Source organism: Colletotrichum phormii (assembly GCF_030913505.1).
Source record: "Colletotrichum phormii strain CBS 102054 chromosome Unknown BDP81scaffold_1, whole genome shotgun sequence".
Classification (NCBI taxonomy): domain Eukaryota; kingdom Fungi; phylum Ascomycota; class Sordariomycetes; order Glomerellales; family Glomerellaceae; genus Colletotrichum; species Colletotrichum phormii.
In genome coordinates this window covers 3155403-3172697 of record NW_026851443.1, presented here as the reverse complement: position 1 = coordinate 3172697, position 17295 = coordinate 3155403, and the positions used below count along the sequence as shown (strand labels likewise).

At 53.2% G+C, this 17295-nt stretch overlaps 2 protein-coding genes and 2 non-coding genes across 4 annotated transcripts; 2 read left to right on the top strand and 2 right to left on the bottom strand.

The window, feature by feature from the left end:
* The first annotated feature begins 3026 nt into the window (after nt 1–3026).
* BDP81DRAFT_t20 lies at nt 3027–3125 on the top strand. Its single transcript has one exon. It is a non-coding gene; the product is annotated as a tRNA-Val (tRNA).
* Nucleotides 3126–3131: 6 nt separating this feature from the next.
* BDP81DRAFT_t21 lies at nt 3132–3203 on the top strand. The gene has a single exon. It is a non-coding gene; the product is annotated as a tRNA-Ala (tRNA).
* Nucleotides 3204–7368: 4165 nt separating this feature from the next.
* On the bottom strand, nt 7369–8358 carry BDP81DRAFT_14341 (uncharacterized protein). The gene has a single exon (XM_060581860.1). The coding sequence runs from the start codon at nt 8207–8209 to the stop codon at nt 7583–7585; it is 627 nt and encodes a 208-aa protein (XP_060452089.1). The 5' UTR covers nt 8210–8358; the 3' UTR covers nt 7369–7582.
* Nucleotides 8359–10914: 2556 nt separating this feature from the next.
* BDP81DRAFT_305571 (RNA recognition domain-containing protein) lies at nt 10915–12477 on the bottom strand (the record flags this gene model as incomplete). The annotated part of the gene is made up of 1 exon (XM_060583188.1): nt 10915–12477. The coding sequence occupies one exon, from the start codon at nt 12475–12477 to the stop codon at nt 10915–10917; it is 1563 nt and encodes a 520-aa protein (XP_060452088.1).
* Between the last annotated feature and the right edge of the window lie 4818 nt (nt 12478–17295).

The following is a 17295-nucleotide window of genomic DNA, read 5'->3' as shown; positions in this document are numbered from 1 at the left end:
CACAAACGATCTGCGGGTTGGATACGACCATCGACCGAGGCCCGGAGCCGAGACACTGGCCAGGGACGCTGCCTAGCAGCTAACCTCTCTATCTAGCCATTGCAACGTCGCAACCGTTGCTAAAATTCCGCTTCCACGACAGCCAACCATCCCAGTGCCTCGTCCTGGATATACGCGGTCGACTACCTCACTTGAGTTCATCCGAGGCAAACCAACACCGCCACAAAATTACTCCAACTAGAGACAGCTCGTTGCCGGTCGTTACTTCGCCAATCATGGCGTCCAATTCCCTCGCCTCACTCGTCACCTCGGTTCGCGAGGGGATCGAGAAAATTCTTCCCTCTCCAGAATAGCCTGATCTCGACTACTGACGACCGAGCATGCGCCCCTGCATCTTGTACCTGAGAACCGACTGGTGGGATTCCGGGGTCCCCAGGATGAATGCTAGCCGCAGATGCGACTGTACGAATAGACACTTCGTTGCTCGCGCGCCCCTCCCATTCAAGTTTGAGTTCCTGTTCCCGTTACAGCCAAGGACACCACTACGCGTGGCGGACTCATCCCATGACGACGAAGGGGAGCTCGCAAAACTGAATTCTTATGCCTCGTCTGGTTCTCGGCGCCTTCCCTGTCGTTTTCTTGACGTTGTATCCGACTTGATCTCCTACTTTGGTAGCTGACCCGAATCTGGCATGTGTGACTGAGTGCTCGATGCAGCGACCGATCGTCAACCATGTCCTCGGGCCGCGTCGTTGTCGTCAAGACGTCACTCCCGCAGCCCATGGTCGCCCAGATCGCCAGCTCCTTCAGACCTTGCAGACCAGGTCAAGCCAGAGTTTATTGGCCCCAAGGATCATTCCTATCCCCTCCCTATCTCCGAGTTGGCAGCTTCTGAAGAACAGCCTTTGCTCAAACCGGAGAACCGGTCTGCTGGGTTCCATACTCGACAAGCGACGTCTAGGCCCTGGTCTATTTCACCTCTTCCAATGTGAGCTGTCAACTTCGCTTCCTGGAAGATCCCCTGCCCGATCCCCCGTCTCGGTCATTGCGGTATTGTCTATGGAGCATATCCAACGACTCTGGTACGATTATCGTCGGCTTCAATGTTCTCAGTGACTGCCTCTATAGCTACGTGGAGTTATCTCAACAAACCATACCCATAGAAACGTCTTTTCCAGAGTCAAGAGGTTCGGATAGACGAGGAAACTCTTCACACCTAGGCGCCCAGACCACACACATCTCCGCCATGTCACCTTTCCACGTGGCTAAGATGAGATGGACTGCACCATCACCACGCTAACCAGTTGTGTCAGTCCACCTTTGAGTTTCAGGCAGGAACTCCAAATCCTCTAGTTCCCAACCCGTGCAAGCCTTCCACGACCAAGTCAATGCGGCCGGTGCTAGTCACGGTTGCTAATAAATGCTCGGCCCCCAAGTCTTCGGTTTAACATCCTGGGGCTTCATTTCGAGATTGATGCAGTACTATGTTGTCCTTAACAAATGGTCTTGGATGCCCGACGACATCTCTCGATAGTACGGTCTTGCTCGGTCTTTGATGGCTCAGAGCAAGGACTTGAGGCATCCTGGTTTCCTTGCTCATCACGAGGCATTCTATCTTTTTTCCTTGGATTGAGATGTCCCAAAAACGATTACTTGGGACGCTGCAAGCACAGGCCCAGCAAAAGAAATGCCAGGCCATTCATTCCATGGATTTCCCAGCGACAGTATGCGGAGGATCTGCACCTGCATGAGCAACATGGACAAATCATCTGGTTCTAAAGGGATCTCCAGCCGAACACGCTTTGCAATGCCGAACTCTCGAATTTGTCGAGTGCGTATCTAGCTCGCTGCTGCCATTCTGCAACGCACTGACCAACGTAGCTATATTAGGCTTTTTGAGGTCCGAGCAGTGAGATTCCGCTGCTACATGGCTCCGAATGCGAGGACGAAGCAGTCAAAAAGTTGCCTCAAGTATGTTGAAGGCATAGCAAACTGTCCCATGGCATGCTTTCACGTGTTCGGGAGGCGCGGAACTTCAGGTGAATACCTCCGTCAGTTGACGTCTCAGCCCGAGTACGAGGTCAGAGCTATCACGGACGGCAGATGTCCTCGAGGACTGCACTTAGGACACGAGGTCTCGATACCTAGGCATTAGGACACACGGCTTGGAAGCCACATCAGCTTTCGCCGTGTCAACTCTTCGTCTGTCCGAAGACATCATGGAATCCCCGCATGGCTCATTGACTGGGCAAAACTTCCGACGAAGCAGGGAGCCGGTTGTTTGTACGACTGGCACGCACAGCACATACTCTACGTTTGCGAGCCCTCAATACGTTGCCGTTGCTGCGTGTAAGACGTCTCTATGGACCAGTGTGTCGTCTATTCGAATGCGGCTCACGCGTGCCCTACTATTGTAGCACCCCACGCCGCAGCTGCATGCAGGTCGTCGTCATGGCCGGACTTTGGACAGCTTTCGGAGAATATTGCGAGAAAAATTTGACGAAAGGCAGCGTGGGGGTTTGACATTACCGAGAAGCGAAGCTGTCTGGATATACGGCACCATTCAAGATGTCGTCTTATCAGTCCGGGCAACTTACCAAGACGAGTAAAACCCAGACCTCCTTACTACCTTCCCCGAACGGTCTGGTCGATTTTCTACATCACGATTGTCGCCATTATCGACTTTAGAGGTTGCAGCGCCCCCAACTGTTCCCTCACCCCTAGCCAGACGACGGGGTCGGAAACGAAACATGAAATCACATTGCAGGTACCTTGCTCAAGCGAGACCACAACCATAATCCCAGAATTCGATTCGGTGGACAGCGGGAGTTTCTCTGACGAGACATCGGGCCGGTACTGATTGGGCCTGCATCAAATGACCCACCTCATCCGGCATGAACCAGACTTTTCTGCAGCGTGCCTTAGGGCTCCGCTTCCGCAACCAAGCGGGTCCCGCCGTTCACCGCGCACAACTCGATGCTTGCATTGATAAAGCCCAATTATGCCAATCGTCTTCAACAATAACTGGTCTGGTGGTGTAGTTGGTTATCACGTCAGTCTAACAGATTCGAGGCAACTCGGACTGAGCACACTGAAGGTCTCCGGTTCAAGTCCGGGCTAGATCATCGATTGGGCGATTGGTTTAGTGGTATAATGACCGCTTAGCATGCGGTAGGTCCTGGGTTCGATTCCCAGATCGTCCATCCTTTTGCTCGTTGCGGCGATGTGATGTGTTGGTAATGCTTTTCTTTTGCCCTCCCTCGGTTTGGATTTGTGCGGCGAGACTTACTTTTCAGCCTGGTAGAGTCGAGAAAACCAAAGCCGGAAATGGGAGCTGTCAGACTCGGCCGTACTCGTGTGCCTTTTGATGAGAAGGATTTGCGAGCTGTCAGTTTTGATGTTGTGGCAATGACCCGCCGCTTCCATGAGATGAGCCGTTTGTAGGGAGATCGTGCATGGATTGACCTCTGAAATCTTGTTCGAATATGAGACTTGAGCATGATATAGCTTGAGGGAGGTATGTCGAGAGCCTAGGAGTGAGTGTGCAATTATATCCGATAGTCAGAGACCAGCAAGTTCATGTTGAAGGGAAGCCTGGCTATGCGATGGATCAGTTCGGTGGACCATAGGATTTAGGAAATGAAGAATGAGGAGGTGCCTTCTCCGCGAGGACTATTTGCGTCTATGTTACTAATAATCAGTGTCGGTAACTGCTACGATACACGGAGCTGGGTAGGATCTAGCTATTTACTTCCGAACCATTGTCAAACTTAGCTTACCAAGGATTGGATTCAAGGTCACGGTCATGATTAATCCATCCATGTCGAGTCTACTGTCTCGGTTAAAAGTTCAGCCTTTTCGTCCTTTCAGAGTACTCTCTCTCCTCCTATGCATTAAGATTGATGATGTCTTGCTCTTTCCTATACTTACCTTATGCTCTGATCCATGTTCCTCTTAGCTCCTCCTCATGCGGCTCACTGCTGATATAGCATCTTTCTGGGACTATGCCTGTGTTGATCGCAAACAGCATAGACAACCACAAGAATGATAATTGTTGCCACGTTGGGTTTACCTACTCGTATGTAGCTGCTTTATGTGCACATATATATTGGATCTTGGTAACCTCAGCAGACGCACACGAAGTCATGGAGGTCATGCTCGCCGGCAGCCACTTCAAGACTAAGTTGCCGCTGTATACGGATGATACTCTGAAACTCATGCCAGTCTACCATTACAGATGCAGGTGAGGGGCCTCCTGCCCCTCTGACGACTTACTAATGCCCAGGTGAGGAGAGCGTGATTCCTGGCAATGATCACTATAAAAAGGGGATCTCCTAAATTTTGAATCAGGAACTCACCATCTATATGCGCCACTTGAGCGCGCTTACTGACTGTCGCCTCTTGAAACTGAGCGTGTAATATGCAAGGATCAATGCGAAGATGTCGTCGGTCTCAGCCCTGGTAAGCTTCGCCATGGTCGGCTTAGCGCTCCCTTCCTGGATGGCGGACTTGATCTTCTTGCTTGACTGGAAAAGGATGAAGATCTTGTATTGCTGGTCGGCAGACATTGCTTGGCGCAGAATCTCCAGCTTGTCCTTGCCGAGGGAAGCCGAGTACACTATGCGCAGTTCCAATGCAATAAGAGTCGACCAGAAACGACGACGAACGCGAGTATGCTCCCTCGTTACACCTCACGCCCCCCCCCCCCCCCCCTGCATATTTCGCCCTGAATCATACCAAGGACGACGACGGCTACCGCGGTACACGACGTTATCTATCCATAACGTGATGGTCCCATCTCGACGACGACATGAGACTGGTTACCTCATCAGCATCGCCGAGACCACCGCCAACGTCCAGAAGCACTATCGACCGGGAAACAATGTTTCCAGTATGTTGGGCACTGACTCCCGGCTGCTGGCCGTCTCCACGAGCGAGGGTGAAGAGATAATAAGACACGCGTTAGCAAAAGACCGCCGCGAGCAGCGCGGAGAAGCCAGTGTCATGTACTCGGCCGACGCATTAGCAGTGGACGAGGACATGGCCAGGCTGCGCGAATCTCGCCGGCTGATGGGAGGCAATCTTAGTATGTGATAGCAGTAAATTTTGGTCAGAGAGCGGACCAAGACATGCCGCTGCTCTCACACTTTGATCTCGTGTGTCTCCTTCGAGGATTGTATGTAGATCGTCTTACTACGGCATCGCGTTTGTCATTTTTCAGGCATGAGTGGTGTACTTCTAGATCTCGGCTCGTTAATCCCCATGCTTACTTTGAGACAGCAAGGGGAACGATGTAAAGCGCGCATGAAAACTCGGTTCCCAAAATCGTATGGTACAAGTAGGCAAAGCCCCTGTGATAAGAGTGGCAAGTGGCATATGTGAGCCATTATAATTCGGCATGTTGCGGTTCTGTTTTAACAGCCAAGTTCAGACTGTCTCAAGTCCGCAAGTTCACGAGCCCAGGAGCCGTACTATTCTTAAAGTTCCAGTGAATGGACGAAATCAGGTTCAATCTTGGCGATGAATCAAGTACAAGTCTGGAAGGGCAATGGAAACGAGTCGAAGTGCGCAATAGTTCATCTTAAAATTGGTGTTTAACTATGTCTAAGGTCAAAGTAGCAAAACACTGCCCAGTGAACGAGTCGCCATGAGCATTTTAAGACTTTGATAGTCGAGTAAAGAACATTCCAACTCTGAGCTGAGGTATCTGAATGGCTCACGTATGTCTTGGCCGTTGAAATCTACTTAGGCTAGGTGAACATGAGACATTATCATTGGACATATAATTGAGATAGTTGAACGGAATTTTGCCCCTTGTGCGGTATTTAGAAAGTCTTATCATCACCTACACGGCTGTAGATTGCCTTAGTCAGTCAAGGAACTGTCCGCTTCAGGAGTGAAGCGAGCAAAGAGAACGCTGTACGCTACCTACGCCACATAAGAATTACTGAAAGTGAAAACTGCGAGTTTGAGCTTGAACATGTTGCTCATGGACCTATGAAGTTTCGAGCTTCTTGCTATTGCAACACCGTACCCTACACTCACAAGACTTCTTCTTTTCTGATATGGACCTTGGTATACTCTGAATGAACACCTCAAGCCTGTATAATACCTCATCTCACATGAAACAACCATGGTCATGTGCACGAGAGAAACCTCCTTTCGATCGTAATATTTCAGACCGAAACTCTCCTCCATCAGGATATAAACCAAGCCCGATGCTTTCCGCTTACCCCCATGATCCGGGATCATACAAAATATGTCTCCTTATAGAGATCTGCTGTGCCACCCTAATTCTCCCAGCTGATCAAGTCGTGTCATATCAGGCTTCAGCCCCATCTCAAGCCAAGATACCTTACCGAAAACCATCTCACGGTGTGACAATACCTCATCCCCACATCTTCCAACCATCGGGTTACACCGCAGCGAAAATCATGCCCGCTTACAAGCTTGTTTAACACACCGTTGAGGCGTGACAATCAGAGAGGTGGTCGCACGACGGTGGTCGGGGCCCGCACCGGTGGAGGTTACGCCCACATCGGCCCCACCCATCGGTCCCGGGCCCGGATCGCCGAGATATGGGCGCGCGTAGTGGGCTTGTTGGTCACTTCCCTCCTGATCGCCGCCCAGAACAGAAGCAAGATGAGATGAGGGCAAGCAGCCTCTCTAGGCAGAAAGTCCAGACCGGTCGCCGCCACCTCCGCGTTCCCTCCTACCTCGACACCCTCCAGGATTTTTAAGCGAACCAAACATTGGAAGTCGCTAGGGGTGAGAGCGTCCACACGACCATGCCAACATCATCTCTTTTCTTTCCCATTCTTCAGCGGCCTTCTCGTCAAACATCCCCTTTCAAGCAACTTGCAGATGGCAGATTTACTCTTCAACGCCGGAAATCGAACAACTGACAGAGATTGCTCCTCGGGGTAATCACAACGTGACAGTTTCCTCCCTCCCCCCCTCCCTCCCGTCGCCTCTTACACATCTTTACCCCCTGCCACTTCATCCTGCCTTAGCGGCCGGGCCTCGGTTCCAGCTTACCCCCTCCTCAACCTCTACCACCAGTACCGTCCAACTTGTGTGCACGAAACAAACGTCGACCTCTTCTTCCTCGAATCTCACTCACCTGCCCTCACCGGTCCCGTCCCGTCCCTAGACGCCGCCCCTCACCGGTGAAGCCTATCCCGCCAGCCACAGTCCGTCCTCGCCCGACTAACAGCTGGTCACCACCATCACCACTGCACCTGGATGACACGAATGCCACCCTCCCGCAAGACCCTTGGTACGATACTTGGCCCATCTAGCACTTTGACCGGAGCAGTTAAAGGGTCGTGTCGGGAGCGTTAGGGAGAAGAGCCGTCCCTACCGCCGCGCCGTCGCTAGTCCTGGCGTTGGTGCCCTCTACCCATCCTCCACAACGCTTTCTCCAACCTTCCCCTTCTCCTCTGCATCTACACTGTACTTCTGACTGGCCTTCGTCCTGCACACCACACGATACAACAAAGAATCGACAATGTCGCTGTCACGCCCTCATTCGTCCGTAATGTTTGCGTGCCACACCGGGGATATTTGGGCCTAGAACACGTCAGAACGGGCCAAGGTAGCGCGAGCGCGCCCGCGTCCCATGGCGTCTGTGCCGCAGAATAACAGGTTCTGTAGGTTCGTTCACAGATATGCACTCGCACGCAGCCTGCTGTTGCGTCTTGCACTTTCCCCATCCTGAGATGCATTGCTTATCGATGAACAGTCTCTGCTTACTGGTACAGGCATCGCGTTTCACTTTCAAGGCTGTCGCATGATCCGGAGCAAAGCCCTCGATGACGATTCGACCTCTGATTCTGATTTCACCCTCCTCACACCTCCTTCCCCCACGGAAAGCGTTTCTCGATATCTCGATGTCCCGCGTAATCATCAGAACCTCTGCCAGAGGCTGCAGAACGTTGAGAACCTCGGGTCGTGCAATTGCCGGCATCCCACAATCCAATCCTCTCAAAACATCGATTTTACCTATACGCGCGGGCGCCGCGAGGCACAGTAAATAAAGTCCCATCAGGGCGATGGCCCAAGACTTCCAGAGTCCAGCTGGCGCAACCATCACTTTCATCCCATCACCACCAACTTGCGACTCCCACGCTTCAGGTTGATGGTAGCCTCCACACCACCAGCCAGGCCCCTGGCAACCAATGACTGGCAGCAGGAGGTAGAGCTCCATCCAATGAGCAAGTATGGTACCACTACGTACATGCGTGGTGCACCCTTCAAGAATGCTGGATCACCACCTTCATCCCAAATTCATTCAACGTGGGTTGTCTCGGACGCCACGATCATCGCAAGCCGTTTTTTGTGGATGGCTGCCGACTGCAGAACGGTCTTTCGAGACACGCTTCTTCTGCAACCCTTTCGCAATGCCATGTTGCGAGGACTGGCAATGTCGTTGGGGCACTACAGCCCTTTTCCAACGTCCTTACTGCCAGCACGGAGAGACGTTGGACCTTATCGCGCGCAGGCTACTAGGTAATTTGCCGCGGGACTGCAAATTTGACCGGTAACACAGTGCTCGAAACGACAGATGCATATTGTGTGTCTTCAAACGGCGGTTTACGGGATGCGAGGTCGTGATCAATCGCACGATTCCTCGGGCGTATGGGCCCCAACCCCGCCTGAGCCAAACGCCTCGGAGGCAGCTCCGGCATCCGGCTATACCTCTGCATCACGCTTCACATGCGCAAACCACTTCGGTCGGCGACGGTTTCTCTCTTGATGTACTAGAGAACCATTGCTAATTGAATACTTCACCCGATTCTTATGGCCGTCCAGGAACTATTTACAACCTTTACTGTTGTAGAAAAGTGTCGGTGAAAAGTGTTCCCGTGCATCCGGTGTCCTGCCTCCGAAAACCACAGCTGAGGGGAGTTATGTTGGGTAAACTCCCAAGTAGAAGAAGCCGCACGTTGCTCTTGATAAAGAGCATCTGCCGTATCCAAATAATGTCGCAGATGCAATAGTGTACCGGCAGCCTCCCTCCCCTATGAGCAGAGAACAAGGACTGGGGTCCCACCTTATGCCGAAGTTTTGATGTCTTCACGTGGATCAACTGGGGTTCAAAGTGGCGCATCCTTCTTCTCCCCCGCCTCGCGCCTCGGCGCCTTCGTCCGTTCCCTTTACACCGAAGCTCGGCATCTCTCCTTTGAGGAAAGGTCACCGCTGGCTTCCATCGCGAATATTGAACTATGAGGCATGAGAGCGGACATATCTCTACAGAAACAAGTTTAATGTGTACGGAAGTACAGAGTACACGCCCATAAGCAGATGGCCCCACAAGGCTCTAGACACCCCGGTCTCCGCCGACACTGTGACACCGGGCCTGAGGTGGTTCGTGCCTGTCAATCAGCGGGGCTCATGATTGTCCACATGCCCACCGACCCTATGTACCTGGCCACCGGGTCGCCCAAGATCGTCATTCACTTTATCCTCAAATAGCCAATCGAGAGTGGCAAGACAAGAAGGGCAGGTTATATCATCAGCAAATCAAAAACTCCTTTCTTTGGCCTATGAGAATCCCATAAGGGGGTATGTTCGCTCCCACAATGTGCAAGTCAAAGTTCGGTCCCAGTCAGTGTAAGGGAAAGGGGGGATGGATATGGAAAACTAACGGGCTGGGAGGAGGGGAAAACAAATCAGAGAAGAAAATGAAATCAAATGAAACATGACAATGCCCCTCAAGGACCAGAACCTGGACTGGAACAACCCTTCCCAGTTTCCTAAACCCCCATTTGTGTCCCGACCAAACCCTTGGATGTGTGATGATGAGGTCCCTTCCGCCTTGATGCCGAACGATAACCCCGATAATGCGTATCCGTTAAGTTTGTGCGTAACAGCTCGATGCAGCCTGGCCTCCACAAACCATCCATCCAGTGATGGTCCTGACCTGACCCAACGAAAGTTTCTGATGTGACCAGAAAGTGTCGCTGCCAGATGGCTCTCCCTTCTCCACCTTCCACCCTCTGGTGAAGCGTGCCTTTTATCTCTCGTACATGCGTTGAGTGAAACAAACGAAAGAGTTCTTCTGGACTTCCATGCCGTATTTTTTGTTTTGGTTGGCGGGTGCTGCGAGATCAACCGAATCCATTCGCGCTCTCTTCTGTGCTTTTGGGCGTTTTCTCTTTTGGGGTGAACTCATGCCATGCTCCCAAGACTCAATACAACGTTCCCTTCCCATACATCAATCGCTAGTCGCTGTGCCAGTAAATATCCCATTCTCTCGTGAGAACCTCGAACCCGTAGCCCCAAATCGTCAGGACGCCTCGCGAAGGCATCACCGAAAATGCCGAACCTAAGAACTCCATCCTTGAGTCGTCGGCGCTGGGTATTTGTTGTCCGAAGGGCATGAGACCAGATTCCCCAAAGTTCGTCTACCATAGTAAATGTCCGTTCCACGCGCCATGCTGAATGAAAATAAAGAAACCCAAACTGAAATTGATTGGTCAACGAAGGAAAGACAAGGCCGGAAGAAAGCCTCAACCGAACTATAGCCTGGTGTCCGAAGTCATCAGAATGAACGCCCACTGATGATTTGTTCCTGAACTCCGATGAGAACATGAACGAAGTGACCAACACGACTCCAGCATTGATGGCTGTGGCAGACCAGTGAAATCAGGCCCGTCGGAAAAGGGCGAGTGAGAATCGTGCGAGATTGGAAAGGAGGAAAAATCAAGTTAAATGACTGATGCCGGGAAAATCAGATGCCGATGAAAATGCGTATGCGCCGAGATCTTTAAACAGCGCCGTCCTTGATGCTGCCCAAGTATCTTCTGGCTTTGCCTTATTGCCGCGTATCCGCACTTAACACCGTAACGCCAGAACTCTCGCCACACTGCCTCTGGCAGCCAGATGGGGATCCTTACGTAGCTGCATGCCTTACCTGCCAAGCATGTGTGGTGGCAGATAATTCGAGTTGTTTCCATTCATCATAGAACCAGGCCCACCAGCAGTCATGGCACTGCTGTTGTACCCGTTCCACACGTTGTTATTGCCGCTTGCTGGGAAGCCAGCAACGGTGTAAGGTGGAGTGCCCGAAGAGCCGTTATTGAATCGCCCAGAACCGAGTCCAGGTGGCGCCGAAAGTCCTGGAGGCGGACCGTTGGTAGTCTTGAACCCATTCGTGGAACCTGTCATCATGCCACTCATCGGAGACGTTGACTGACCTGGGGTCTGACCCGACCTGACTCCCAAGGGGTTCTTCGAAAAGCTGAGGCGGATCCCGCCCTTGACGCTGTTGTGAAGTGGGTGGCCGTAAAGCTCATGGAGAGCCTTCGTAGCAAAGGAAACATCCTCAAACTCCACGAAGCACATGGGCCCGTTCTGCTTGGTGCGGAAGCAAAGCCTCTTGTAACCCCGTTGCTTGGAGAACATGGCCTTCAATTCCTCCTCAGACGTATCGATGGGGAGGTTGCCCACGTAGAGGGTATTGCAAGGCGGGTTCTGGTCGGCAGGGTTGACCGGCGGAAAGTTATGACGGCCGTAAGGACCGGTTCCCATGTGGAAGGGTACAGTATGTGGGCCCCCGCCCATCACAGTGGGTGACATGACTGGGTGAGCCGACATCGCTGACATGCCTTGTTGACCGTACTGCGGGAGCGAGGATGGGCTGGGTGATGTACTGGTGGTATTGAGGGACAGGCTCGCCAAACGCGATATGGGTAGCTGTGGGGCGGTGGCTCTTCTCTGAGCTGTAGCTCCGTTTTCCGCGTAGGCGACTGGATCCTTCAATAGCTCGCCGGTCTCGTCATCATCGGCGGCATCATTGTTAATCAACGATTTTCCAGAAATGCGAGTCCGTTCGGTGAGGTGATTTCCGATGGGAGACTGTGGCGAGAACAGGTTCTGATAGTGCGCGCTGGACTCTGGGTTGGGCAATTCGCTGGAGCCGTATATGCCATTCATAGGCGGCGAGATCTTCTCGAGAGATTGGAATGCGCCGTTGAATCGTGATGGCTGTCGCGAGGATGGGGCTGAAGACGCTGCGGAGGATGCAGTACTCGACGATCCGGTTCCTGGGGCTTCGGCGTATCTTCTCGACGTCGTTGGGCTACCTCCGAGAATCTCGACAATCATATTTGCGTCGTTGGAAATGTTGGATTTCCCATTAAGCATGTTCTTTGTTTCGATTGCCCCATTCGTGGTCCGGAACTTCAAGATGGCCGATCGGAATCCCTTGTCTTCTGATTGATCTACGGGAAGCACCTCGACATCGACAAGCTCTTTGGACCAAACCACCATGAGTCGAAGTGATTCCTCCGAGGTGTTCAGCGGGAGGCGACGAATCAGGACAGAGGCGGCCACCGAGGACGGGTTGGCGTATGGCGTTCCGACAGGCATAGCCGCATCGCGCTCAAAGGGGTTGACGGACGAGAGGAACGGGGCTTGGGTGTTTGAGGACCTGAAGGGTTGCGATTGTTGTAGAAAAGCCGGCGCAGCCATGGCAATAATTGTTTAGTTGGTTGATATTTGTCGTTGTTGATGTAGGAGGGTTGTCGCGACTCGATGTCATCCCAGAAGGTCGAGTGCGGCTGATGAGACTGTAGATGCGCCTGGTTCACCTTTGCTCGCCTGTCATCCGCCGGTGTTGCGGTGCATGCGCTCGCGCGTGGTGCCTTGGATTGCCTCGGAAGTGCGACAAGGAGAGGGAGGATTGCCACAGTCGCGCTGCTCAGGTGGGAACTGTTGGAAGCGCGTGTGAACAAGAATGCGGGAAAATGGGCCAAGACGCGGTGAAATTATCGGGTGTTGATGTCGATTTTCGAATGCGCGACGGGAGGATACAGGGCGACGAAAGAATGTTGCAGAGGGCGATGTCGAAAAGTTGGGGGGGTTGGACAGGTTTTGGGAGAAGGGGGGGGGAAGAAGATGGAGCGTGCGCGAGGAGTTGTCGCAAGGTTATGTATCGTGCCTTAAAGTTCGGGGAGGAGGAGAGAAATTGAGCAGGGTATAAAGGTACCGGGAGGGAGTAGTGGCACTAATGGCAGAGAAATGGATGCAAAGGCAAGGTGTGATGGTGGGAAGTGTGTGTGTGTGTGTGTGTGTGTGTGTGTGTGTGTGTGTGTGTGTGTGTGGTGGGCGAAGTATGAAGTGGTTAAAGTGAGAGAGATGGCCAGGAGGAATGGTGTGCGCGCCTTGATGGGTTGAGTTGAGTTGGGTTGAGTGTGGCGCGGTGCGGTGCGTCAGGACAGCGGGTATGGAGGAGGGAAGGGACGGGCTCCTGGCTGGCCTGCTTCGCTCCAAGAGCATGGGGGGGGGGGGACTCGGGGAGCAGTGTGTAAATGCTGGGCTGGTTGCGTTCGACAGTCGGGTATCTGTAGCTTCTGGGAAACTGGGACGAGGTGACTGAGACTTGGGTACCGGCGAGCGGTAGGCACGCGCAGCAGATGACAGGCTAGAGTAAGTCGACTTGCCGGGGGCCCTCGAAGCTTGATGGTGACAGGTATCCAATAGGACTACATACACGGGTGGGTTGACTCAATGATTAGAGTCGGAAAACGACTAAGCCAAACTCGACAGCACGACTACCGTGACGGGGGGTCCCTCTGGACTTGGACTGCTTGGGTCCTGGTCGGCAGGACAGAAGAAGCTGGGGGCACAATTTTGTTTGTGAGCCTGCGCGCGAAAGTGCTAAGCCTGGGCGAGAGAAGAGGGGGGTGGTTAAAAAGCGGGCGGAAGTGCGGAAAGATGCTGCAGGACGGCGTCAATGTCGTCGGTTTATCGTGGGGTTTGGCGGCGCAAAGTATCGAGAAAAAGTGGCTTGTAGCCAAAGTCTGTTGGGTCTGTACCTAAGGGAACCCAGGGAGTTCGCTTGATGATGGGAATCTGGCGACGTGGAGGGAGATGAGAAGTGGTGTTTCCGTACGAAGGAAGTACAGACGTGAAGTACCCGGCTAGTATCGAAAAGCCAGTGAAGCGGAAAGGCTGCAGCTGCGGCGCTGAGAGGGTGTGTGAAAGCAGACTCGGTCGGTCGCGGTGGCTGTTGGGCCTAGGGGCGTCGACGGTGGTTCCTCTCAAAGTGGTGGCCCTCGTTCGAGCTCTTTTGGATTGTGGTCCAGTCCAGTCCACCACTCCAGTCGCGTTTGGACTTCTGGACTCGAGAAAGTGGGAGTGGAAAAGTGGGAGTGGAAGGGATGGACAAGGGATGCTCGTGCTGTGGAGGTCTAATTGCGCCGCCGCTGGAGCACTCGGGAGGGACGTATCGTACCAATCAGAAGCCGATCGCGTAAGGTGGGAAAGCGTTTGGTGTGGGCCAAGGCAATGCTAAGGCACAATCTGGAAGTATACTTTTTGTCTACTTTGCCTGGTGGGGAGGTGCAACCACCCTGACGAAGGTTCTGTGTAAGTGACTAGCCTGTCGCAGTCGTCGTTGTCGAGAATGCAGTATTCGTACAGATAGACAGCGATTGCGTTATCTCTGCCTCACCCAGAGGACCCTATGAACGACCGGCTCGACGCTGTTCCTTTACAGAAAAATGTTTGATATCGAGAGCATTTGGCGAATTGCGTCGACGGCTTGTGCGTCTGTGCTCTTGCCGTGGCGCTCTGTCGGGGGTGTGTGCAGCGAGTGAAGTTGGTATGGGTGGGATGAAGTGCGCCAGTGTCGTTCCAAAGAGACTGAGAGTTGTGGGAGTCGTGGGGAGCAAGCCGCAGATGAGAAGCGGGAATAGGAGAGTGCGGAGGAGATACGTGTAGGCTGTCCTGTGGTAGGTATGCGTAGGTAATGAGGGTTGTAAGGGTTGCTTGCTCGTGGAGGTATGTCTTTGATCGCCGTAGCAGCAGAGGCAGGTCGCGGTCGTGGTAATGGTATGGTAGGGTAGGCAAGCGGTGGTGACGGTGGTTCTCGCTCGAGGTCGAGGTCGAGGTCGAGGGGATCCAACTTTTGCGTGAGGTGGACCGTGGAGGTGGTGGGCGACGGAATTAACCTGGAGGGCGGGATGCAGGCTAGCGGACGGGCGGGCGAGCGAGCGAGAGACAAGAGAAGGGAGGCCCCTGCCGGTACGTCTTCCTGTTAGGCCGGTTTTCTTGGTGGCACAGGCTTTAGAGGGGATAACGGCGTCAGGAGAGGGTGCGGATTGGTCCAAGGTGGTGGTAGCAGTGCGACCGGGCTCAGGGGTCTTGTAGACTTTCGGCGATCGTTGGCACCGTTTGAGGGCTGGTGCTTGCCAGGAGGCGCGTGTGGTGGACGGTGGTGTCTCTCTTTTGGATATCGGCGTGGGCTGTCGTCTGCCTCTTGTCTTGCCAGTCTGTCCGTCTGTGTCTTTTGGGGTACGGGAGTAGAACCGTAGAAGGGCTGCGCGTGTGCTATTGTCTGTGCGTGTGTGCGTGTAAAGTGCGCGTAAACTGGAAGAGCGTGTGTAAGAACCGTGCGGGCCGAAGGTGTCTGCCCGGTTTTTTTTGTCTTTGTACGAGGTGTGAAGGTAGTTGTAGGGAGTACGAGCGCGACATATGCCTACCTACATATGCCAGAGGAAACGTCGAGGGGCGGAAGAAGGAATGAGAATGGGAATCTGGTGAAGTGGAAAGAGAAGGAGAGATACGAAATGTCGATGTGGGGTTGCTGGTGACTCCAACGGTATCTGGGTGACGGAGGGGAGGAGCAACAGAATCTGTACAGATTTCTCGGTCAAGCGGTTCGGTTGGGCGAGGACGGGAGCATCAGTAAGGTGAAGGAGATGACTGGGACGGAAATATCCAGACACTGTGGGCAATGGAAGACCTACCTTGGTAATTAGGTAGGTACCTACGAAATTGGGAATGAATTGGCCAGCAAAAATGATGCACCGTCGTCGCACTTTCCTTGAGATTTGAATGTCCTTCCTGCCCCCATACTCCGTACTCACGAATAAGTACCTACCTTCTGTGTGTTGAGGTGCTCTTGCCCTGCGAGTATTCGTACCTGCCAGCACTACATCACTGCATGGTACTTTCCTGCCCTCGCCAATCTGAGTTCGACGTGGGAGGCAGCAACGACAGGGTGGAGTCGGCCTTTTCGAAACAGGAAAAGAAGGAACAACGCAGATTGCAGATTCACCTTCCTTCCCTCCCTGAAGCACCTGCCATCAGCAACAGGGAGCTAAATGCCCGTACCTTGGCCGATTCCTTAATGGGACCGAAATGGAAGGAAGGCATTGGACGAGCCAGGCATCATTGCACTGTACGGGAGCCATATCTGCAACACTGTCCACATGTGCCTCGTGCAAGTGGTAACTGCATCCTCCTCCCTTCACGCATATCCAAGCCCTGAGCAATGTACCTCGCCTTACAGATACCTCGACTGACTTCTTCGTCTTTTTCTCGGTAAGCTTTATTTTTGTCATCTTTTTTTTTTTTTAAATTTTTTTTTTGAGCTTTTGCTTTTTGCTGTTTGCGTCAAGCAATAGTTGGAGGAGCAGCTGTGGATGCACGTGTGGAAGATAAGCACGTAAGGTAAATTCGATCAGCGGCATCCCCTCCACCCCTTTTGCCCATGTTCTAATTGCACGAATACTGATGCTTTGAGGATGCTCGATGCATCTCGCTACCATGTGGATGCCGGCGCACGCATCACCAGTATTGTCCCTGAAGAACCAAGCCAAAGGATGAAGAAACCTCTCGAGTCCGCCGCAGCAGCCCGGCATGCATCGTAAGCTGCCGCCGCTGAAACTTGGGAGGATTGGGAACGGGGTCATTGCATGAAGCTAGACAAGTGTGTGCCTCGCCCTCGATGCGCCTTTGCAACCGCTCGGGAAGACGGCATCAAGTGTCGGGTGGGATACCTTCACAGCATGTGCTGCGCGCACTCTGCACCTCGCGCCTCGCGCCTCTGACATCGACTTTTGCGGGACTACGAATACCTCATTGTTCTGCCTCTCCTGTGCGCCTTCGCCCGCCGAGTGTTGGACAGAGTCACAGACAGGCACCCACGGCACCACCTTGGCTCCAACAAATCTGTCGGCCCTGATCTACCACGCGAGACCACAGACCAGATGAGGCCATGTGCCCATCACGCCGGTCAGTTGGCGGAAACCAAACCAAGCTGCATAGAACGTTAGCCTACCAACCCACTCATCTTGCCTTACCAGACCGGACCCGGTACTCGTACGTAGCAGCACCCACCATTCTCGACAACAATTCCGTCTCCAAGTACCTACGGATACCTCGTGTGCTTATCCACCAGCCCAGCAGCATGGGGCAAGGAACACCGCATCCGCATCCGCGAAGCAAGGGACCCGACCAGACCCTTATGCCCGTGCAGAGCTGCGATAGCGTGACCCAGGA

Bases quoted from the DNA above. Each gene is read 5' to 3' on its own strand.
- BDP81DRAFT_14341 (XM_060581860.1), bottom strand. From the start codon at position 8,209: ATGGAGCTCTACCTCCTGCTGCCAGTCATTGGTTGCCAGGGGCCTGGC.